The sequence below is a fragment of the Amphibalanus amphitrite genome, unplaced genomic scaffold, assembly GCF_019059575.1.
Source record: "Amphibalanus amphitrite isolate SeventyFive unplaced genomic scaffold, NRLGWU_Aamphi_draft 000445F_arrow, whole genome shotgun sequence".
Classification (NCBI taxonomy): Eukaryota; Metazoa; Arthropoda; class Thecostraca; order Balanomorpha; family Balanidae; genus Amphibalanus; species Amphibalanus amphitrite.
In genome coordinates this window covers 340,149-365,586 of record NW_024881939.1, presented here as the reverse complement: position 1 = coordinate 365,586, position 25,438 = coordinate 340,149, and the positions used below count along the sequence as shown (strand labels likewise).

Below are 25,438 nucleotides of genomic sequence, written 5' to 3'. Positions count from 1 at the left end.
AGTAGCATACAATGACGAAGAATAACAGATGTAACCGTTTCTGGTTATAGCACCCGATTATGCCGAACTGAGTTGAACCACTTTTTCAGTGACCACAACGGTTCACGATTTGTCGTATGACAATAATTTCAGCTCAAGTAGCAGCTAAACGGAATAGTAATAGGTCTTTAAGTGGTTTCTTGTAAATCTCTGGCATTAATGAAGATAAATGACGAAGTGACCACACATAGATCAAACATTACGCGTAAAATATGGAAAGATTGGCTCGAAGCTTCGGCGACGGACGATTATATTGATGGTATAGAAGTAAATAAATAAACAGGAAAATAAAATAAGACTCCGGTTGTAAATTCATGACATCAATTTATTCCTGTCTTGACCAGCAAGCAAATGTGTCACGTAATCATCGACATATAGCCATAGATAGCGATGAACAGCCGAAGAAGAGATTAATGGGTAAACGGTTTGACAGAATGCATGATGAATGCATGCCATGAAATAAATGCATGGCAGACATGGCTCAAACAGCGTAACAGTCTATCATGTGAATAATAGCCGAATTAACGGCCACATAAATATTTATTATTGGTAGGTGTCGATAAATTCCCTAAATATTGAAATAACTTCTTCTTCTTTGTCCTACGGGCTATTCGGAAAGACATGGCTTTGGCTATTAGTCATTGGCACATTAAAACGTACCATTAACGGCACAACTGAATGAAAATGTATGACTGTTTATTTATGATTTGTACACCAATTAATGCTATTTAGCCGTTTATAACAGATATATGCAGGAACACTTGCTTCGGGACCACATCTTCGAACAGCTTATCTGTTTTCCATTCATTTAGAGGAACTCGGCAGGATCACACACGGGAGGGGGCCGGCCGGCAGAGCCTTGCTGTCCACTGACCTGGTTGTTGGTGCCCAGCTGCCGTACGTTCTTGTACGGCTGGCACAGCACGATGTACAGCTTGGGCATGAAGAGGCAGAGCAGTGCCACTGTGGCGCTGATATTGACGCAGATACACAGACTGGCCAGCTGGACCTGCCGAGCAGAACGGCAGACTGTCAAAAAGGGATTGTACGAAACACCATGCGCGGTAAATTTAGATTCTTAGATAGACGGCGTTCGGAAGATAAGCGTATCATGCAAAAGGGTAAATAGTTACGCTACGGAATGTCGAATTGTATTTTGGAACGAACAGAAAGGTGGGGTTTATAGTGAAAAAATCGCTTCCATTTCTTCAGACCATTATCAAATGACATTTCAGGTTCCAAAATTACAAGCCAATTGGTTGCAACGTCGTTGTTTATAATTCTTAGAATCATATCGTAGTATCATTATCATAGTTATCATCCTAAGAAGAATCGGGGCACATAACTATCTGGGCAAACAAGGCTATCACGTGAACCAAAATGAATCAAACAGACTGGGCGTAAATTTACCAAACTGACAACTAAATCGACCGTTCACGAACGTTTATCGCGCATAATAAACCCGAGTCGATAATTTGGGTGGAACGGATTAAAGAGGTAATCAATCGGGCGTCCCGCTAAGCGGCGGAGCCTCCCGATAAAGACCGGACTGTACCATTAAGGAAAAATTTTGATGGCCAATATAAAAATTACTGGCTAAGTTTTACTCTTCCCGGAGCATGAAATAGCCTTTCTTCTCTTTAAACGGCCAAAACCGGGCAACTATGGGCTATAGGCTGCTCTATAGTGTTCTATGTAGGTGGCTGCCTGTATCCATGCTACCCTTCCTCCGCTCAGTGTTTGCCACCCATCACCCAAAACCACCTTGTACTCATTCCGCGTCGTCACGTAGATGGGCACGAAGGCCAGCCACACGATGCACGTGCTGTACATGGTAAAACCGATGTACTTGGCCTCGTTGAAGTTCTCGGGTATCTTGCGCGTCTTGAAGGCGTACCAGGTGCAGAGTATGATGAGCACCATGTTGTAGCCTAGGGAGACCACCTGCGAGAGACTGCTGATGCCACAGGTGAGGACGGCCGTCCGCCGGTCCGGGTAGACCTCCTTGGTGGAGGGAGGCTCTAGGATCAGCCAGATGATGATGCCGATCAGCTGCACTGAGACCAGGCCTGCGGGAGAAGGGGTGGACGATGTACTGAGGGAGCAGATGCACGGAGTGGTGCCGTCAGGGGGGCGGTATAAGGGCAGCTCAGTGTCGTTGGAGAGACATCCGGACCGTGTGGTACCGCATAGAGACAGAGAGACCACACGTGAGGCCGCCGGAGAGGGAGCCGGGTATATTGCAGCGGCATCTGCGGTGGCAGCGGCTGAAGTATGCCGTGTTTGTTTGATTCATGACTGGACATTATTCAGAGGTCACCATTTGCGGCGCTGGTGCTCTGATGGTGACAGAGGGTGACCGAGTGGTGCCGCTCCCCGGTCGTAGGTCAGGAGGGCGGGGGGGCGGCGCCGCGGGCCGCCGAGCTGACGAACTGCGGCCAAGTTCCGCCGCCGCCCCGTAACTCGGCCGTCGGCTAACAGAGCGCTCCGCGCGTCCGACATCAGTCCGAATTCACACGGAAATGACGCAACCGGCCCGCCCTCCTTATGGATGGCTCGTGGCGGACAGTGCTAGTCTCTGGGTGGCATGAGTGTTTGTTCTCCGGAGTCGGAAGCGGGTCAGCGGGTCGGAGGGAAAAAGACGTCGAAACGGTGACAGAATGAGGTACTAAACGTAGTATGTAGGCATTGTCGACGTAGATAACTTCTCATAGTTTAGAGTCTAAATTATAGTGAACGTTAAGTTAAACCGAACATAATTTTGCGGTGCATGTCGATGCAAATTCATATGCATTGATTGACTGATTTTTTTTTTTTGTTGTTGGTGGGTTAGGACTTGGGGCTGACAAGACCATTTCAGAGCTGGAAGGGTGATAGGAATTAGGGGGAGACATTGGTCCGGACTCCGGGCAGACACCCTAGAGAGTCGCCGGGGCTGAGCCCGTCCGAGGCCCTGTTTCACCGGTGATAGCAGCACGCTGCTTTTACACGTGTCAAATTGTGTTTCCATGGAAACATCAACAGGCCCATTGCTCCAACACTACCACAAGTGTGACGTCAGCTCGCGCAATTTGATAGCAGCGTGGTAGCAGCGTCCCATGAAACACCGACCAGCCGACCAGCCCCCCAAGCACTCTCTGCACCCGGCTACGGGGTGCGCTCCCTCGGGAGCTGCGGTGCCGCTCTAAGGGAGCAGCCCGCATGAGATAAAGGTGCCTGTCCAGCCCGTAGTGGGGGTTGCGGCGTGAAGGAGAAGGATTTCGGTATCCTGAGGATGGAAACGACGGAAAGGAGACCGACTGATATGCATTATACAGAGCACCCAAGTGTGGGTCGACACAGCTCCGTTTCCAGCCATCTATTTCGGTGGTAGAGACAGGCACTATGACAGGCTTTCTATGTGATGAGCCCGGCGTCCCACTGTACCTGACGCGCTCAGGTGGGCTCATATACGGATGTCTCGCGCACACCGCAACGCCCGTGACACCTGACGTACGACTCCGGCCGCGCCGGGCGTCACCCGTCCCGTCGGCAGCGGTATGTAAGATAGAGTTCCACATTGTCGATTCAGACGTCAAGCTCCGGGAACAGCGGCCGCGGCCCGCAGACTTCAGAGACGAGCTGCAGAGCGCCGCTGGCGGCGGACGAGACGAGACGCACGGCTCGACGCTCAAAGGCCGCGAGTGGTAGTGCCAATTTGGGAGGGCCGCTCCTCGGACCAGTCGGGAGGTGTTGCTGACTGCGGTCGTCAGACTCAATACTGCTGAATTCAGCGGCTCGTTTGAGAAGTAAATTTGGGCCAATGTGACGTAAGATGGGCGTCAGGCATGCCTTGTCGCCTTTTTACAGGCAGCATGAACTGAATGCGGGATCGCACGTGCACGGAACGTGAGCTCGGCACATGTAAATTTAAGTAGATAGATGCCCTTAGCGGCAGGTATTGTATGTATAGTGCCCTGCGGATCTGACTAGGTCACTTAGACGAGCTGGCACGGGTGACTGCCAGGATGTTGCACAATCATGAAATATCATGGGAAACACGAAGTTTTATGTGGATTTCGTCATCTTTGTTATGATAAATGCTGCCCGAGTGTCCGAATAATTCTCAATGAGATTTGATGATAAATGTTCATTTACAAAGTACGTAAATCATCCTCATGAATGCCAGGTACGCTCGTAAATATCTCGTTTCATTCATTCTTCTCTTACATGTGCAGATTCTCATGGTACATAAAAAGGCAGCGAAGCAGTGTAACATAACAATTACAATAAGTAAAATGTTTTGTACTCACCCAAGCATATCACAATTTGCGACTTTGGAGACGTGTACGATGGCCTTTTTATTGTTTTCGTTCCCATATTGAAGATCCGAGAAATCCTGAAAAAGACGGTTATGCCTAATTTGTAAAGGCATTTGACAGCATATGGTCCGCTCAGGTTCATAATAAATGTCGTACGCTAAATAAGTACCAGCCTAAAACTATTCTAATCAACTGATACACCATTGTGATGTTGAGTAGCGGCAGGGAACGCGCTAACTAGCTCCGTCGACATACACGTCCATCCGCAGACTGGGACGGCATAGCAGACCCGGGACGGCCAAAGTTTGCGGATGACTGTAGGCCGAAATTAGGGCCCATTGTGGGCCAAACGACTGCGACAGCCGGCGGATCGACCCCTGGCGCGGCGGGGCAGGAGACGAGAGCAGGGCGCGGCAGAGCTGGCGACGGGCTCAGATAGGAGCCGGCACGTATAGGTACTGATACAAACAGGGGGCACGCAAACAGAGTCGTAAAACTCGGCACGGCGCCGACTCGGTCTAATCTGAATGCTACTATCTGGGGTGGTGGCAGGCAACCCTTGACGCTGAAGTTGTTTTTATGTTGGTGGATGTCATTGCCAACAGGATCGCTATTATATCATGCTGAAATTGCCGTGTTTACCTGAGCGCCTTCCCATTGAATGGATGTTGTGTAATATGAGCATATAACGGCGCCTCGAAGTCCCGCCTCAGGCCGTCCCAGCCTCACCTGTTGGTTTTGGTGAGCAGCGCGCTGTAGCAGATGTTCAGACACAGGCCCAGTCCGATCCTGAGCAGCGCACACGACACCACCGACGGCTTGGCCAGCAGCACGAACGGCATCGCGTAGCAGACGGCGATGCCGCCCAGCAGCACGAAGCACAGCTCGCGGCCGGAGGCCTTCACCACGGGCGTCTGGTTGAAGCGCAGGAACACGGCGGCGGTGAGCAGGGTGGCCGCCAGGCCGAGGCTGCTGAAGACGAGCGGGACCAGCGCCCAGCCGGAGCGCCAGGCCAGGTGCTCGGCCCGCAGCCGGTAGCACGAGCGGTAGTCGGCCGTCGGCAGGTGGCCCAGCGGACACTCCACGCACGTGTCGTTGTCGATACGGTCGCCCTCCGGACATTTGACGCAGCTCCAGCAGCACGCGTTCTGCCGGCGCGTGAGTGGGAGGTCATGGAATATGTTTCGGTTTATCGGCTTGAATGGTGTGTTCTCGTATCGCACGTCCATGCATGAGTGCCTACACCAGCGCATTTGGTACTTGTGCATGGCTAAAAAAATCGAAGTGACCGAATGACATGGTCTATGATGACTCGAGACTAACGATAATCATAGCACTCTGATATGATAACGCTTACGCACGCCTGATTGATCGATTCAAAAGTTATCTGGTGTTATAGAACAGCTGACTATCGCACACATGCGCAAACTCCTCAGCTCGCCTGCTACTCGATCAACTACACCGATCTGGATCGGGATGACCGATCGGGTAGTGTCCCACGCAGTTCCGCTTGACGAGAATAAAACTCGAAACCGATGTAAATCTCGAGTCGTGCAATCATCGCACTCAGTCAGGCACAAGCAGAGTGATTGTTCTAAATCGCACAAAACCGAGATTATTTCGACCAAATTCGGCCACGATCTCCGTTTGATTTTGACGGCCGAATGTTTCCAATCAGGAACTGACACTGCGATTTCAGCGCATAATCCGAAACGGTCTCCCACGCGAAGCCTCGACTGGCAGTCGATTCGCGATCGGCAGAGAAATCAAACGAAATATGCAGATTAAACGTTACGAATCCCCAGCTAACGCAGCCTAGCAACCGCATCAGGGCTGCGTGAAAACGACACATCCGCATAACAGCATAAAAACACCATCCAGCCTCTAAATACCCAACAAAATAACTCTGATCTTTATGTTGTAAATCTGATACCTACTAAAAACAGCAATCTATGTAAATTGAATTGAGAGCTACACATTAACTCCAGGCTACTATAGCACCCAAAAAGAGAACCTCGTTTAGGGTTCATCGAGTCAGTTCTGTGAAAAATAGCATCCCGCACGCGAGGACAAACCAGCCATTCGCCGCGCCGTTCGTACCTGGAAGTTGCGTATCATGCCCCGCGGGCACGGCCGGCTGCAGATGGACGGGGGAATCTGACTCGTTCCTCCTGGCCACTGCAGAGACGAAGTGCTGATGTTGCTCTGACTGCAAACAGACAAACACGAAACGCGTCCCATCGGCGGACAAAGTGTTTGCAATATCTGCCTGAGTGTCTTGGGTCTTACGATGTTTTAGGGCTGTCGAAAGACTAATATTCCTTTGATGAATGAGCCGGGAAAGCAATAACAGGTACTAGAAGCAAAATAAATGAAAACGGCTGCGGCAGCCTAACACACCGACTAAATGGTATACTAGCTAGCCCTACATTACATGTTAGAAGTGCAAGTGAGCAGCGAATTCCGTACCTATATAGTTAAATGCGTCGAAGAAAACACATCTCTGGACGGAAAAGCGCTAGCAATTCGTGACGGTGGGATGTTTGAACATCATTACTGACACACCATGCCTTCTTCCGTAAAGATCAGCTTAGTTAATATCCCTTCCAAAGTTAACAAAGTCCATCGTTATGATTAATTTTTACGGGTTAGAAAGTGTAATTCGTCCGACGCAAATTACAAAACATTGGCGAATTAAGAAATTAAGATGAGAAACGCAATAAAAACATCAATTCTAAAAAGACGTAATAATTTTCACGCACAAACACTGATAAAATGCATGATCTTTCATGCAAATGGCCCGCGCTGCTGATTGGTTCCAGCTTAGCATTGCAATGCGCCACTCAATTAAACTAATCGTCATTGAAAATGTCAGGGTTAGCCTCCGGACAATCATATGAAATGCGCAGATAAAAATAATCGTCTTTACCCTCCAACGGCTCGGCACGCCAAATGTAGGTAAAATGACGAACGATGAACTATTGTAGCAAACTTTTCATGGTTATCAGCACGGGCGTAGGAACGTCATGAAAAGTGGGTGGGCCACCCTGTCAAGGGGCCTCCTTTTCCAGGGGGCCTCCTATTTTCAGGGGCCTCCAACTTTTGCCTCATCCTGCTGGCTGCTTTCAAGTACCTATGACCTCCAAATCTAGCTTCTGAGATCGGGCAGATGTACCCAGGGGCGTAACCGCTAAAGCGAACAGTGCGGAAAGTCCGCACCATTTTTAAAACTTATTCCCCCTCCGATTTTTTTTAGAATCTATTTGCCGCAAACGGCGCATGACCCCTGGCCCTGAAAACCCTTACACAAATGTCTTCCTCGTTTCCCAGGTGCCCCCATTAGCTTCATAGGCGCCCTCTTTGGCATATAAGCGCCCTATGTATAGTCATCAGAGACATCCCTATATGTCCCACAGTCGCCCCGTTGTCGCACAATGTGCGCTTATCATAGGCGTCTCTCTTTTATGGACACTTGAAGGCGCCTCTCTTTGCCATGCCGGCGCCCCTGTTTCTCATGAATGCACCCCCATGGCATTGATCAATTGCAATTTGCAGACCTCTATTGCATGTGGACGCCCATATATGTAGGCCTCAGAGGCGCCCCTCTTTCGCATTGAGGTGCCCCTATGGGCTTCATAGGCGCCCCTCTATTGCACGTAGGTGCCCTACTGTCTCAGAACCGCTCCCCTTTGGCATGCAGACGCCTATCTTTCGTACGGAGGAGCCGCTGTGGTTCTTAGAGACGGCATGGTGCTCCCAGACGCAGATGGGGCTCTCGGAGTCGACAGTGTGGGACCTTCAGTCGCTGATGGGTGCCCGCCAGATGTGGACCCTCGGAGACGCCGGTATGGGGCCCTCAGAGATGCCGGTATGTGGCCCTTAGAGACACCGGTGTGGAACCCTCAGATACTTCAGTGTGAAGCCCTTACAATTGCTGGTGTGAAGCTATGAATGCGCTGGCTTAAATCCCTCAGAGGCCGGTACATGGACATTAGAGCTCAGTGAGAGTTTGTGTGGTGCCTTCAGTGGCCTTGTGGAGCCGTTAGACATCAACATGGTGCTCTCAGGAGCCGGTGAGTCCTCAGAGTCACCGGTGTGGGGCCTTCAGAGCTCCGAGATACTGGTGTGGGGCACTCAGAGGTGTCGGTGTGGGTCCTTCAGATGTACCTATAGAGCCTTGAGATGCACAGGTGTGGTGGCCCACAGAGGCGCCGGTGTGGGGCCCCCAGAGACACCGATATAAGGCCCTAAGAGACACTAGTATGAGTTGACCCTCAAAGGCGCCGCTGTGTGGCGCTCATAAACACTGGTGTGGAGCCATCACAGGCGGGTGGAGCCGTTAGAGGCCGGGAAGGGCCCTTAGATGCCTACAAGGAGCCTTCAGAAGCCGGCGTGACACCCTTATGGGGATAAGCGTGTCTACTTAGGAGCCCTTGAGGTGCTCTCATGAGCTCTGTGGGGCCCTACCGAGCCGAAATATGGCCACGGCCAGTTGCCGCCGCATGACCCTTCGGACTTTCATTCTCAGGGGCCTCATCTGCCTAGTTTGAATAGAAGGGCCTCTCAGACCATCAGTCTCGTGGGCCTCTTCTGGCTAGTATAAATAGAAGGGCCTGTTAGACCATCAATCCTAGGGGCCTCCTCTGGTTAGTATAAATAGAAGAGCCTCTCAGACCATTAATCTCAGGGGGCTCCTGTGGACAGTATAAATATAAGGGACTCTCAGACCATCAGTCCCGGGGGCCTCCCTAGAAAAGTGTAAATGTGGATAGAGGGCCCCCTCAGATTCATTACGAGTGGACCTCTCTGACTATCAGTCTCAGGGGCCTCTTGTGGCCAGTATGCATATAAGAGCCTCTCAGACCATCGGTCTCAGGGGCCTCTTCTGACTAGTGTGGATAGAGGGCCCTCCCAGATCACTGGTTTCAGGGGCCTCCAGTGGCCAGTTATATGAACAGAAGGGCCTCACAGTCATCAGCCTCGGGGGCCTCTTCTGACTGGTGTGAATATGAGGGCCTCTCATACCATCAGTCTCAGGGGTCTCCTCTGCCTAGTGTGAATATAAGGGCTTCCCAGGCCATCAGTCTCAGGGGACTCCTCTGACTGGTGCCGGATTGAAGGACCTCCCAGACCGAAAGTTTTGGGGGTCTCCTGTGGCCAGTATGAATAGAAGGGCCTCTCAGTCCATCAGTATCATGGGCCTCTTCTGCCTGGTGTGATTATAAGGGCCTCTCAGGTCATCAGTCTCAGGGGCCTCCTCTGACTACAGTGTAGATGGATAGGCCTCCCAGACCATCAGTCTCAGGGGCCTCTTCTGACTATTGAGGATAGAGGGGCCTCCTCTGACTAGTGAGGGTAGGGGGCCTCGGCTAGACCGCCAGTGTCAGGGGCCTATTCTGACTAGTGTGGATGGAGGGGCCTCCCAGACCACCAGTCTCAAACCTCTGACTAGTGTAGATAGAGGGGCCTCCCAGACCGCCAGTGTCAGGGGCCTCCCCAGACCAGCAGTGTGGATATTGGGGCCTCCTCAGATCCACTAGGGCCTCTCAGGCCATCAGTCTCAGGGGCTTCGACTGATAAGTATGAACAGAGGGCCTCCTTGGGTCCATCACGGCCCCTTGGAGTCCGTGCGTGGGGATTCGTGTAACTTATTTTTACCGAGTTTGTTTATTCTGGAAAGTGACGACGTCCTCTCAAATCGAGACGAGGGGCCTCGAGTAAAAAGTGGGTGGGCCAAAACACATGGTTGGCCCCCCCACCTCGAAAAGTGGGTGGGCACTTGCCCACCTGGCCCCCCCTGTTCCTACGCCTATGGTTATCAGAGAAACTTGTTCCTTCTCCGAGAGCAAACGATCACTGTTATAATGAGTCTGCTACCATTTCATTAACAACCAGCACACTTCCCAAGCCCAAACTAACTGAAACGGCAAACCGCGGCAGCCTGAACGGACAGTTCAACTTCCGAACTGTCACCGGTCCGGCTGAGCTGCCGGCATTACAGTCGATAGCGTCGGCCGGCGGCGGTTACCCGGAGGGAGTTCCCTAACTGACCGGGGCTGGACGCGCACAACGCGCCGGCACAAACAAAGAGCTGAGGCTCTCGGGGCTCCCTTGGCTCCCGGGGCTCCCGGAGCTCCCGGAGCTCTCTCGGAGCGCCGCGTCGGTGGCACACCTGTCACCGAGCTACCGTTGCCCTCCTTTGCCCCCCCCCCCCCCGGTGTCCGTTTTATAACGGGAGGGTCGAGGGCAGGTGTGAAGGCGGCAGAGGTTGGGCGGGCTCGGAGAAGAGAGGTGACCATGTCGTGCTGGTCATCGCAATGCACTTGTGGTTACTAGAAACGAAAAGATTTCGATGTGAAAAAATTAATGGATTAAGTTTAATCTTCTATTATTTCTAAATCGGCTTAAAATTGTATCAGGACAATGGTATTGAGCTAGGTACAATAAAATTGCAAATATTTAGAAAAGGTTGCATTAACTGCATTTCGCAAGCATCCTCCTTACAAATTAGCTTCGCCTAGTTTCAATTAAGATAATTAACTTCCTCATATGCCGTACTCGACTAAGAACTATCTAAATTTCTGCGGTGAGTTTTCAAGTAACCTAATTATGCCTTCTGGGTTCAAGTAAGTTGCAACAGCCCCTCCTCTCAGCCGCAGTAAACAGTGAGCGAGTACTTTGATTGAAAAATACGGCTGGACGGAGAAAGAAAAGAGGGGAGAGAAGACAGGAGAGAGAGTGAGAGAGAGAGAGAGAGGAGAGAGAGAGAGAGAGAGAGAGAGAGAGAGAGAGAGAGAGAGAGAGAGAGTCGACCTACAGTGCGGCCCGGGAGCCGTCGGGGTCACGCGGAGATGAATGGCCGACAATGGTCGCGGAGACGGTCGCAGACGTGGGAGAGGACCATTCCTCACCACCGGCCCGGGGACGAGGGAGAGGGACCGACCATTCCTCACAGGAGCGGCGGGGGGACGAGGAAGAGGGACCGACCATTCCTCACCACCGTGAGGGGGACGAGGGAGAGGGACCGACCATTCCTCACAGGAGCGGCGGCCGGGCACGGCTGACGGCTCGCAACAGAGCGAGCGGACAGGTCGCGGCACTGGACACTGAAGTGGGGTCACTGGGATAGACTATGGGGTCAGAGCGGGGCTACTAGGCGATGGTCAGTTGAGAGACGGAGGACTGAGTAGACTAGGAGTAGACTAGTGGAGAATGGAAGCGAAGGTACGAGAAAGCTCCTGAGCAATAGCTATGATCAATGGCTTCAATATAAGTAAGTAAATTCCTCTTTGCTAAGTATGGACATCGACAAAATTACATGCACAAAAGCGTGCTTACCTTTCGATCCACTGTCCAATCTTGTAGTACTCGTACTTCTCGCCGCGCTTCTGAAACTGGTATATGTCGTAGAAACCAGTGGCGTCGCCGTTCTCGTCAAAGCGAACTTGACGCTTCTGTTTTCCTGCAAAAACAAATGGATAAAAATTAATAAAGAGGTAGGTATGCTTACCAGTATAGCGCCTTTTGGGGCGACTAACGGAGCGAGCGAGAGGGTGAGCCTTGCACGTGCGAAATTTCGAGGGGGTACCTCCAACTGACTTGTGCACGGCACCCTACTAACCGGTCTCTAGCGATGTGCCAAATTTGAGCACGATCGGCCCAGCCGTTCTCGAGATCTGGAAGCGGCACCCTGCACGTGCGCACGTGCAGAATGGGTCCCAACTGACTTGTGCACGGCACCCTACTAACTGGTCCCTAACCGTGTACCAAATTTGAGCGCCATCGGTCCAGCCGTTCTCGAGATCTGGAAACGACCCCTGCACGTGCGCACGTGCAGCAGCACCCCCACTGTGGCACATGGATATGCAGTGCCTAGTGGGTGCCTACCTACATGCCAACTTTCAGCGCAATCGGCCAAGTAGTTACCGAGATATTGCAACAATTACAAAACTGACACCTCTTCGTTTTGCGCGTGGCACGTGCATAAGGGGTCACCCACATGCATCGGGAATAGTCCAATACTTGGTAGAAGGAATGAAGCTACCCTACAAAAATTACCCCATGTAAATCGGTCAAGTGGTTGCTGAGATATAAGCCTCGCAAAAGCGTCCGCACGGCCGGCCGGCCGGCCGGCCGGCCGGCCGCTCATACTCAGAAATTTCCGTTAATCTAAGGAAAGACTACGCTCGCTTCGCTCGCTCCGTAATAACGTTATAGGTAAGCATGCGTATATCTATACTGCACATATGTACCTGTAGCCGAAACCGTTAAAAACCAGGCAAATTCGAAACGAAGCACAGCGAAGGATAACGACATTATGCGTAATGTTTATTATCCATTTCACAAACCGCATCCAACATCTATGCATTTCTAGCACAATTATTTCACGGCAAAAGTTAAAACAGCATAAACAAAAATGCTGAATAAAGCACCAGCTCGCGATTGAAAGAACAAATAGCGCGCCGTTTTAGTGTTTGCACTCTTGACTGTTTCATAACGAAACTTAAATGGGCAGCTTCCCAGTAGATTATGAGTGTTTACTCTGGGGAGTTTTGTAATATACCTTTGAAAAGCCCTTCTCCTTTCTCATCTGCCGATAAGCTAGAAGCAGCATGCCAATTTCCTCGTCCCTCTTGGGAAGTCTTCCCGCAGTGCACAAGCTAAAAGGCCGACTCACAAAAGAATACAGACGAAATAAAGGAAAACTATGTAGTATAGGCACTTTGGTTGTACGTACGAATAGTAAGCTAGACATATGAGTCTGAATGAGGGTCAACCAAAAACAAGTCATCGGCATAAGAAAATATTCGCTGGTAGCCTATACCGACGTGTCATGGTGCCGTAGCCCGTATATGCACTTTTATTCCATCCATAGATGCGCTAAACTAGTACTTATAACTCAGCGCTACCCCTTACCTTACGAACATAGGTATCTCACGATAATATGTTTTTATAAGTGCCCTTTTTACAGAAGTGAGCAATGAGCTAAAAGTGCACTTGTAAATATCCTTCAAAGATGGTTTTGTAAAATGTTGTAATTTCGTAGATATAAACGTAGGCATGTACTAAGTTACATACATACCTATCCATAAAGGCTCGAAACGCCCCCTCTCTCACGCTCAAAGCACCTGCGCCTTACGGTAAATACCCTGAAGTGTCACTGACAGCCAGATGGCTTTCCCGGCAGCTCCGCACGGGAGCGGCAGAGGAGCAGCTGGGTATATCCTCCGCCGTGTCAGTGCCGGACCCGTGGGAACGGCCTTTATCCCGGCAGCTGCCGAGACGACCGTGTTTTGCGTGTGTTTGGTCCACAAACAACGTGGAAATCCCGCGGCAACACTTCCCCGTATCAGGAGTGTCACTTTGTCAGACGATGTTGTCATGATTCCGACGGTGACGGTGACAGAGGGCAATCAGGATAGAGGGCATCGGTACTCTGTTTGGACGCAAATTACGTCCGGCGTGTAACATCAGCTGCGCTCAGGCTAGAAGTGTGCGATAATCTAAGGCTAATGCGGTTCTCATTTAGCATGCATGGGTAAACGCAACTACTATGCATTTCAGACCCCATGAGACCCTGCTTTTCGGCGATAATTTCTTCAATTTGTGTCCAATTAGCTTGAAATTTTGGCAGACGATATTTCAGCTCAAGCGCCAATTTTTGTCGATATGGTCTCTTAACAAAATATCAAAATTTAGAGCACTTGTCGTTGGCTCGTAATGTTAATCAGTTTTTGCACCCGGATAGAGGCTCGCTCGCTACCGCACCGGATTGGATAGGAGCGCTGGCCAATCACGTTGCGCCGGGCTCAACTAAACTCCGCCCACTGGCCGTGACCGCGATGGGTCTATGCCGCTTCAGTCGGTGTCAGCACCGCGGAGAGGTCGGAGCGGGACCACATGCTGGAGACAAGTGAAGCTGGCAAAGTTGTTTCGGGACGAAAGCCAAAAAATTATCCGTTTGAGGGCATTTGGTATCCTCTTCACCTTATTTTGGTATTTAAACACGTCGAACCAGCTCAGAATATTCAGAATGATCAGAATCAAGGTAGGATCTATTGGAACGGAACCGGCCGTAGAAGGAAAGATGGAGACTCTTGGACTCTGAACATTTATTTAAGCCGGAGTTGCAAATGCACATATCTCATCGTCAGGTTGGGTCAGGTCACTACCCGATTACCTATAAGATCATGTGTAAGCCTCTGCTTGACCCAAAAATATTGATACCTATATTTGGCAGTGCCAATAAATGTTTCTGAGGAAGGCGCAGAAAGCAACAAAGTAGGATGAAGAGTCTCGGGCACGGCCGATTGCCTGGGGCATCGCTCCAGCGAAACGACCGTATTCGTGATTCGTGAAGCGGTGCGGGGCGCCGGGTGGAGCAGAAGCGTAACGTGTCGTATGGTAGAAATGGCCTTTATCGCGGTGTCATGCGTGTGTTATATTGTTAAGACGTGCACAAAAAGAAATAGCAATGTGGCAGGCGGACGTTGGGCACTACACGAGAACGATCATCAATAAACTCATATCTTTTTTGTAAAACTCAAGTAACAGTAGGTATGTCCTCAATGATGAGGAAACTATCTCTAGGCTTTTACTTTTCATGTTTGCATTTCAACACACAAGCTCTGGGGGCAAAGTTAGTCTGGCGACCTCCCCTAAGTCGATGATCAAATGGATTAGTCCTGAAGGTGTTCAATGCTTAGTTGCACCGGGATGATATAAATCGATCACGCCGGCATACATTCCTAATCAAATTTCATATATCAAACACATAAATTGCATCATGTTAATGGTGATTCTGTTTTGCAATTTTGACGTAGTCTGACGCGATACATAATCTTACGCAATCATTTGAAATCAACAGCGTCTTTTATGCGCGTTTTTTCACAAGCCCCGAATCTTGTGTGGAAATGTATATTTTTTTGTGACTGAACCAGGTGTACGTACATTTGTGATAGATACAATTAGTCGAGGGCTTCAGCTGGTGCGTTACTTATGCGCGCTATTTAGCTCATTCGATGAAATTACGGCTGCAACGACAACTGCACGGCAGCTACGGTCCATGCGAGCCGCCCCGGTGCGACAGCTACTGCCCCGCCCGCTCCACGCAGCCGACTGACCGGCCAAGGTCACTACCCCGTCCGCCGGGAGGGCGGAGCTTAATGGTCACGTGTTTGTGACGTCACACCTGCGCACGGATAGCCTCTACTCCACTGACGGATTTACGGAGCCGATTTTAACATTACGGGGCAACGACAAGTACCCTAAAATTTGATATTTTGTTAAGAGACCATATTGGCGAAAATTGGCGCTTGAGCTGAAATGTGCATTGTGAAAATTTGAAGCAAATTGGACAAATAGTAAATAAATTATCGCCGAAAATTAGGGTCTCATGGGGTCTGAAAAGCATAGTAGCAGGATCTGGATGTATTTAGCTTAGAGCATGCTATATTCTCTCGCCACGCCAGCTTCTTTCCAGTAGCGGCAACCAAATAATGGCTGTTGTCGGGTAATAATATTTTCCGCTGAATGAATACACAGAAGTGACCGCAATAATCCGCAGCATTTGTCACATATTGCCTCTCTCGTGGCAAACAGCTGTGACTGACGCCGTTTCCATACGAGCGGGAGGGGTTTCGGTTAATCGATTAACAACATATAGCGACAGTGCTGACCGTGGCTCCGTTTTTGTGCGCGGGTATCGACGCGAGTGTTTGTGTCCGTTCTCACTGCAGCCTGCTTGGGAGAGACCTCCACGAAATGGGCGCCCGTTTTTAGCACGCGCTGCGACAGTTCGATCGGCTCCAGATGAGCTTTCAGCCAGCTTGTTGCCAGTCGCGCCGCGAGTTTTTGCGTGCGTGCGTGTTTTATATCTCTGCCAGCGCGGCGCTGGGAGGTTCTGGCGTCTGTCAGGGGGCGGCGGTCGGTTTATCTCAATCGAACTGTGCCGGTCATCAGCCGATTGGAGCCGATTCAGAGCCGGCGCTGCGGTCGGCTGAGTTGACAGCGCTGTCGGGCTGCACCTGGTGCCTTCTGCCGGCGGGGGTGGGCGGACCGCCGCCGGCACCGTCAGCAGAGCTGACCGCACGTCCGCCGGCGCCGCCGCTGACCCGTGACTCCTCGACGGCGCGGTGGGCTCCGGCCCCCGCCGTCCGAACGGACGGAGAGCGAACTCGGGGCGACCGGGACAGTCGAATATGCCGCTAACCGATGCGGCCAGTCCGCCAGTCGTCCGTTAGCGTTCCAATTTAGAGCCGGAGCCATAAGCGAGCAGGGAAACTAATGATGCAATATGATGGGACCCAATGATGAATCGTGGCGAGGCTGAACTGCTGAAAATAAAATTTTCTTGCTGAGGTGTTCGAAAGTTTGCAGCGGCGACGCGACAAGATGTAATCGGTTTATGCCTCGATGCTAAAATACGACGTTGGGGAGAAATGGATAGTAGTTAAATAAAAGATAAGGAGCGTGAGCCGTGTGAATTATATAGTGACATCCGGGGTATTTCTCGACAAAAATGAATGCATACCTAGCTACGCATTCTACTATAAGCATTGCTCGGGCATAGGCATGACACGATTTTGAAATTGGATCATTACATAATATAATATAATATCATATAGGCATAGACCACTATATATCGTGGTCTATGAATATACCTACCATTAGGAAACCCGAATAGAGAGCTGAGAGATGAAAATTGAAGATGACCGCGAAGAACCTTGGAAACCATTCGTGAACTCTTCCAAGTCCCTCACTGTGTCTATTTCATTTAACGATGGCGGATGGCTCGTGCATGGGCATTGAGTAAGCCGGTTGATCTGGTTCCTTCAAGCGTGCATTCGGCATTGGGATAATCGGGGATAATTTTCCAGGAGCACGGAGATCATTCGGTGTTTTAGGCTGACACCGTGCACAACGGACATGATAACGAGTAGAAGTGGCATTTGTGAAGCAAAAGCAATCTAAAAATGTAACTAATTGCATCGATGGTCCCTGCAATACCAAAAAATACTGGTGATCCCGGATAATTATCCTCTTTTCCAGATGCCGAACGCGAGGCAAAACGTCTACCCACCCATGTGTCGCCAGGACCGGAAATGTCAATGGAAGCCGATCCTCTGGCCTCTCCCCTGGGACGAAGTTCCAATCATCTTCCAACGATGATAATCCTCTAATTATCCCCCCAGGGAGGCTCTTCCTGCATTATCTCCGTCTGTCCGTGTCTCATGGAGCCGGCGTCATCCCGAGTGACGTCTGATCTGCCTAATCCATGACGTATGTCATCTGCTGACGTCATCCGCAAACGTGACGTCACCAGTCCCTCCCACCTAGTCAGACTGGTGCTGTCAAGCCTTGGTTTGATGTGGTCATGGCGTAATGATGTGATATCGAAGGCTTTGGGCGGATGACAGCCTGCTAAAGCTTGAAGGCAATGCCATACGCGACGGGGAAGTCATTGGCCCATATCAACGGGAATCTATATTATGAATTATAACATGTCTGTGCGTAATCCGTCATGCCTTATGTGTCTTATTGCGCCTGAAAGGCGCCGCGTAGCGACGTGAAATTTGGCATGCCGAATCGGTGGGTTGATGTGACCTCTGTATTAAAATTTGGGACGGATTGGCCCAGGGGTGCGTCGTCGGCACGTGCAAAAGGGCGCTTCCATAGGGTTAACACGGGAAACGGTCAAATCGAAGATCGGGCGAAAACCGGCCTGCGGCGCCCACTTCCCGGGCCCAAAACTCGGCAACAGATTGCCGTAGGGAGGTGGGGTTGCCACCACTGGATAGAGGAGAGATGGGCCTAGCATATTGATATGGTTTCATAGTATAGCACGCGCCACGTGCAAGACAGCACCCCCGGTTGTTAAAAAAATGACCGATTTCGTGCATTGTGGGAAGAACACCGATGCCGCTGGAAAACGGCTTGACGGAATCAAATCGGTGTTGTATCATTTTGCAGACAAATGTACGTGTAATCAGAGGAAAGCAAATAAAAAGTGGCAATCCGTACCATTTCTTTAATAATAAAAAATTAAATGGAAAATTTGATTCGCGCGGAGCGCGATGTCCTTTACAACATCAAAACGTATTGAAAACGCTGATCAATGGCTATAAAACCTACATATTCGGAAAGAGCATTCTTTTTTGACCAATATCCACCCAAAACATTTTCGAAAAGTTCATAAATTTCCGTGAAATTAACTCAAGCATACGACAGTATTTCAGTAACGCCACGCTGCTTTCCAACGAATTTCTGTTGATCGCGTCGAAGGAGAAAAATGCCTCGGCGCCCCCGGGACTTGAACCCGGTACCTACATCACTGAAATCCGATTCGCTATCAACTGCGCCACGGCCGAGTTGGTGCGAGCGGCTCAAATATTGTTATAATTTAAAATTAGGTGAGGAAATGACTGTGAACTTTTAATACAGAGCGGTCCTAAATGCTTTCCGTTATTCAATTTGATGCTTCGTCCTTAAGTATTTGAAATATTCAAAGTGTACTTTGAATATATATTTTTGTTTGCATTGAGTGAGATATTCATTTATCCAGGCTTGCGTTCACTTTTTTGCCACGGCCTTGATTTGTCGCATAGCAACGGGATACGCAACAATAGTGTAAACAACTTCAGCAAAACAGGCTCGGGTGCCTCGGGTGATTGCGTTCCCTGTGGGTTCGACTGTTCGACGGGCAATCGTTTGAGTGAAATTTTGCGCATTTTTGCGTATTATCTTTGCTCACCTGATTGTTGATCGTCTCAGTACCTAAGCCCTGCTGGGAATTCGTTTGCTCGATCGTTCAAACTTTGCGCTGAGGTGTTTGATTGATAGCATTTCGTGTACCAGACCTGTTCTGGGCTTAATTGCTTAATTCTTCGTAATTTTTCCAAAATTATCACCTGCCTTCTGCACTTTTCCCCATCTAAATTAGATATCCATGCCGCGTAATGAGCGGGGTAGCGCTGCTCGGGCGGCGAATGCCGCTGCTCAGCGCCGGCGCCGCGAACGGATGGCCCAGGCCAGGCGGGAGGCTGAAGCTCTTCGTGACGCAGAACGGCAAAGACAGCGGCGGGCGGCCTTCGATGAGGCCGAAAGAGCGGCGGTCGCCGAGAGACAGCGACAGCGGCGGGCGGCCTTCGACGAGGCCGACAGAGCAGCGCACGCTGAACGTGAGCGACAGCGGCGGGCTGACATGCCCGACGAGGTACGTGACGCAGAACGGGCGGCCGACGCGAGGGGCCACATGGAGGGGCGCCGCAGAGCCGACCGGGCCAATCGAGCCGCCTGTGACGCTGACTCCGTGCTGTCCGGTCGCCAGCCGGTGGCCAGGCTTGACACGGGGGCACGTGACACGGTATGTCCGCACTGCGGCGCCCTCCTCTGGCGAGAGGAGCGGGCCACTCTGTGCTGTTCGGGGGGAAAGGTAAACCTAGATCCCCTGCCCGCCCCGCCACCGCTGCTCCGTGAACTGTGGACGGGCGACACGCTGGAGGCGCGCACATTCAGGCAGCACTCCCGGCGCCTGAACACGGCGCTGTCTCTGGCGTCTATGATGACGAGAGAGGTGAGGCCGGCGGACGGTGGGTACGCACCATCAGTGATCATACAAGGTAGGTTGTATCACCGCGTCGGTCCGCTGCAGGCCAGAGACGGGGAGCGGCCGTCGTTCGCCCAGATTTATGTCAATGACCCGGACTGTGACGACCCGGCGGCAGAGGCCGCCCTTCGCCTCGGACACGTGCCGCTTCCACGCGGCACCCGTGAGCCAGAGCGGGCGCGTCTACTGACGCTGCTCGAGCAGCTGCAGGTACTGCTACGCCAGGTAAATCCCTATGTGCAGGACTTTATCCACGCCGCCGAGCTGCCGGAGGAGGAGGTTCAGCAGCAGAGACTGGTGGTAAGTGCCGACGCCCGCCCGGCCGACCAGCACCCCCGACGGTACAACCGCGCCGAGGGGTTCCGGGAGGTGGCCGTGCTGATGGACGAGGAGCCCGTCCACCAGGACATCGTGCTGCGTCGCCGTGCCGATGCCGAAGGTCCGTTCCTCCAGACGGTAAATGAGACGCACCGGGCGTTTGAGGCACTGCACTTCGTGCTCCTTCTGCCGTTTGGCACAGACGGCTGGCAGCCGGACCTACGGCAGGCGGTAGCAAACGGGCGCGGGGACGTGAGGGGCGTGACGCTGATGCAGTATTACGCTCATCGGCTGCAGCTGCGACCCGATCTCGATGACTCACTGTTCCGCGCAGGACGACTGTTTCAGGAGTACGTGTGCATGGCTTTTGCGCGCGTAGAGACACAGCGTCTGCTGTATCTGGCACGGAACCAGGCCGGCCTGCGTGCAGAGCTGTACCAGCGCCTCCAGGACGCGCTGCCGGGGGACGCCGAAAGGGAGCTGGCCGGCGGAGACCGCGTCGGTCAGCGTGTCATCCTGCCGGCCTCCTTCACCGGCGGGCCCCGGTACTACCAACGCAGGTAAGCTAATTACGGGCGCATTGCATTGTTTATTATGTAGAAATCAGTTGTTTTAATCCACTGGATTATGGATAACCCGTGCCATTGGGGGCGGGGGGAGGGGGCGTCTGAACACCCCTTCCGTTTTTTCGCGAATATCTCGAAAATAGCTGCAACCGCCCTTGGCATATCGTATGATGCACCTTTTCTGCATCCGTTGTGAAAATTTCGGGGTCAAGGTCACTCAAGGTCAGGTCAACAGGCCACGTCAAATGATCTCACCTTATGAGAAGTTTTGACATGCCTTCAATAGCTTCACCGAATACCTAACTGATCGTTTTGAAAATGTCAGCGATTGATAAGAGCGACAATGCATTAAATGAATATATCGGAATTTTTATATCAGTTCAGTGACCTAGGGTCAGGTCATGTTTGCGAACTCTATTTTTAAATCGTCTGTTAGGCAGTTTTGGGGTCCTGTAGTTAGACCGTTGACTTTAGGTCAAATCTGAGAAAAGATTCAAAAAGAGCGTTAAGGCCCATAGTGCTACTATTTAATAAGCTTTTTCGAGATGCTTTATGTCTATTGGCTTCTGAGTCATTCGCTATGTTGTTGAAAATTTCCGACATTTGACCTGAAAATGGGCGAAATTTTAGCCTTCGACGACCTTTGGTGACCTGACTTTAACCTGAAAAAAGTGATCGGAACATTTTGGCGTTATTTCGTCAACCCATGAACAGGATTTTTGCGATAGTTCATTTTCTCATTTTGGTGCTTTACCTTTGTCTCAACGTTTCAGGTACCAGGACGCCATGGCCATCGTGCGAGTGTACGGCCGGCCGACGTACTTCGTTACGTTTACCTGCAACCCAAACTGGCCTGAGATCCAGGCGGCGCTCCTGCCCGGCCAGGATGCGCAGTCCCGTCCCGATCTGGTGGCCAGGGTGTTCCACCTGAAGCTGAAGGCCCTGCTGAAGGAGCTCACCACCAGCGGCATCTTCGGACGCTGTGTCTCCATGCTGATGGTGGTCGAGTTCCAAAAACGAGGTAAGCACTAAATGTTTGTATTTGTGTGCGCGTGGGGGGTGGGGAGTGAGAAAACCGAGCTCATCATGCATCAATTTTACATCGTGTGCATAACCTTAGCGCTCAGTTCACTTACGGTCAGGTCGAGCTTACAAGTTACACCGCAAGATATTTTAAGAATCGTAACATCTTTACCTATCTGCAATGGGCTAAGTGCAGTTAATAGCTAGCAGTGACTCGAAATGTCATGCTGGGTCATAAGAAGGTCACCACTGTGTTTTTTTTTCGACGTAACCTTTTCCTTGATGCATGGCAGAGCATTGAAAACACCTGGGTTGTGTGAAATTCACCATCTCTGATCGATTGATAAGTAACAATGTATTTTTCCGTTAGGTCATGACCTTGACCTGAGGTCAACTTTTAAGGTCATATATTTTATCTCATGCAACGCGTTGTATTCGATAGGTTATGACACGTTCGGTCATCATCTCGACCTGAAGTCCATTTTTTCATGTTATGTTCTATCTCAATCGACGTTTGAAACATTATTTATTTTTCCTGCAGGTCTGCCGCACGGCCATATCCTGGTCATCGTCCGGCAGGAGGACCGCCCGCGGACTGCCGACGACGTAGACGCGGTGATCACGGCGGAACTGCCCGACCCAGCCAGGTCAGACCAGGCGCGCCGCCTGCACGAAATCGTGGTGAGTACCATGGTACATCGCCAGTGCGGCGCCGCCAACCCGACGGCCGCCTGCATGGACGGCGGTCGCTGCTCCAAGGGCTTCCCCAAGCCGTTCGCCAACGAGACAGAGTGGCGGGATGACCATCCGTACCCTGTCTACAGGCGGCGACCGGCGGCCGAGGGCGGCCAGGAGTTTGTGCGTGACGGACGGCTCATCACCAACCAGTGGGTGGTACCCTACTGTCCATACCTGTCCCTAAAATATGAGGCACACGTGAACGTGGAGGTGTGCTGTTCGGTGCAGAGTGTGAAGTATCTTTTCAGGTACATCTACAAGGGCCCGGACCGCCAGATGGTGCGCGCTGACAACCTGATCGGCGGCGATGACGAGATCGCCGAGTACCAGGACATGCGCTCGATCGGCGCCAGTGAGGCCTGCTGGCGTCTGTTCGACGTGCCGATGAGCCAGCGGCAGCCGAACGTGGTCGCCCTACAGGTGCACCTCGAGGACCACCAGCTGGTGTACTTCGAGCCGGGACAGGAGCGGCAGGCGGCTCAGGCCGCCCGACGCACCCACCTCACCGCCTGGCTGGAGTATAACCGGGAGTCGGCCGCCGCCGACCCGGACTGCCGCCGACTGCTCTACCCGGACTTCCCGTCCCGGTACACCTGGCAGGCCGGCCAGAAGGTGTGGCGCAAACGGCGCCAACAGCAGGCGGCAGAGGCCATCGGCCGCGTGGTGAGCCTCTCACCGCGTCACGGCGACGTGTTCTACCTCCGCGTGCTGCTGCACCACGTCGCGGGGGCGGCGTCCTTTGAGGAGCTACGCACCGTGGACGGCATGGTCTGTGCCACCTATCGTGAGGCGTGCTGCCTGCGCGGACTTCTGCAGGACGACCGCGAGTGGGAGGTGACGATGGAGGACGCGGCGCACGCACAGATGCCGGCTCAAATCCGGCGCCTCTTCGTGACGCTGCTGCTCTTCTGTGCACCAGCCGATCCGTCAGAGCTGTTCCGGCGTCACCTGGACGCCATGTCTGATGACTTCGGCCGTCGTCATCGCGACCTGCCGGACGAGCTGCGCGCTGCTCTGACACTGGTGGACCTGGAGCGGCAGCTACAGCAGGCCGGCAAAGAGCTCCGAGACTTCGGTCTGCCGGAGGTGACGCCCGATCAGCGGGCGCGGGCGGCTGAGCTGCAGCAGGCCGCCGAGCTGCGCCAGCTGCCGCGGCTCATTCAGGAGGAGCTGGAGTATGACGCAGCAGCGCTCAGAGATCAGGTGGCCATCCAGCTACCCACCCTGCTACCGCCGCAGCGCCACGTCTTCGACCTGGTGATGACGGCCGTCGACGGGCGGCGTCCGCTGGCCGTGTTTGTGGACGCCGCTGGCGGCACCGGAAAGACGTACGTCTTCAACACGCTGCTGGCGGCGGTGCGCTCGCAGGGTATGGTAGCGCTCGCCGTGGCCTTCAGTGGAATCGCTGCCACTCTGCTGGACGGCGGGCGCACATACCACTCGCGTTTTAAGGCACCGCTGCAGGTGGACGCGACATCAACGTGCGCCATCAGCGCGCAGAGCCCGCTGGCGGAGCTCATCCGACGGACGGCGCTCATCGTGTGGGACGAGGCCCCCATGGCCCACCGTCACCACCTGGAGGCGTTCGACCGCACGCTGCGTGACGTCACTGGCAGCGAGGAGCCGTTCGGCGGAAAAGTCCTCGTGCTGGGCGGGGATTTCCGCCAAATTCTCCCAGTCATCAGGTAACTAACAACAACAGGCGTTCAGTGTGTATGAGAAAAAAGTATATACAAAAATAGCTGTGGTACGTTTGTTGTTATAAATGTGCAATTGAATACGACTGATATAATGCTCTTCGGCGCAATCACATTATTGCAGTTTAACATGTGAATTAAGTCGTAGCCACGAACATTCAACCGCTATGCCTTCAAAACGTATTCACTGATTTATATCGATGCCAGCGTCGTAAACTCACTGCCGCAGCGGATTGATCGTAGACCGCATGCTTTGTGGTTTCTATAGCTTCGCCCTGGTGGGAGGGGCTTTTTGACCACACTCGCCAGTTTACACTCACACTCTTCCACACAGTGAGCCCAGTAAAGAAAGCTGGGCTAAATTTGTTATGGCCGAAAATAAATCCATTGTGCATCGTGTGAGATATTTCTTACATCTGGTCACATAAGGTCAACGGATCTCCAGATTAAGATTAAAACGGGTCATTCAGCAGTTTTTTGCGATAACTTTAGGTAAATATGCTAGAGCGATGCAAACACGTTAGTTAGATGGATTCAGCTAAACGATACAAATCGACAGTTATGACACGTGACCTTTACCGGTAGGGTCACGACCTCGACCCTAGGTCAGATTTTGTAGTCGGTCTTTTGAGGTGAGATTATACTTCATTCGACGCGTCTCAACGAGCGTTATGCGTCGCTGATAAAATCGACAATACAATCTTGATGAAAAAGGTTCGCAGAAAAACGTTTCCCGAAAAATGTTAACGCTTTAGTTTTTCCCCTGTGGCTTAGGCCCCCACCAGGGCGCCGGCTAAACAGCCATTTCTGAGCATAAGTGGCCGTATCGGCGCGTTTTTACATGCATATTTTTGTCCGTTTCAGGCACGGTACCCGCGCACAGGTGGTGGACGCCTGTCTGCGGCGGTCAGCGCTGTGGCGTCACTTCATTGTGGCGCCGCTGCTGGAGAACATGCGGGCGCGGCGGGCAGCCGGGCCGGACGGTCCAGAGCTGCGGGCGTTCTGTGACTGGCTGCTCGAGCTGGGAGAGGGGCGCGCAGAGGGCCCCGAGGATGGGTTTGTTCAGCTGCCCCCGCACCTGGTGATGGACGCCGATATCGACGCTGTCATTGACTGGGTGTTTGATGACCTGGCAGGGCGACACGGTGA

The 25,438-nt window shown here is 52.1% G+C and overlaps 1 protein-coding gene across 1 annotated transcript in view; it reads right to left on the bottom strand.

Moving 5' to 3' along the window:
* The window catches only part of LOC122391581 (metabotropic glutamate receptor 2-like), a 69,957-nt gene that overhangs the window by 2,535 nt on the left and 41,984 nt on the right, over nt 1-25,438 (bottom strand). Inside the window, exons 9-14 of the mRNA XM_043385641.1 lie at nt 11,679-11,802; nt 6,441-6,549; nt 5,070-5,488; nt 4,332-4,417; nt 1,804-2,108; nt 914-1,048 (exon numbers count right to left, since the gene is read on the bottom strand). Coding sequence (XP_043241576.1) covers nt 914-1,048; nt 1,804-2,108; nt 4,332-4,417; nt 5,070-5,488; nt 6,441-6,549; nt 11,679-11,802 — 1,178 coding nt within the window. The remainder of the gene's footprint in view (nt 1-913; nt 1,049-1,803; nt 2,109-4,331; nt 4,418-5,069; nt 5,489-6,440; nt 6,550-11,678; nt 11,803-25,438) is intronic.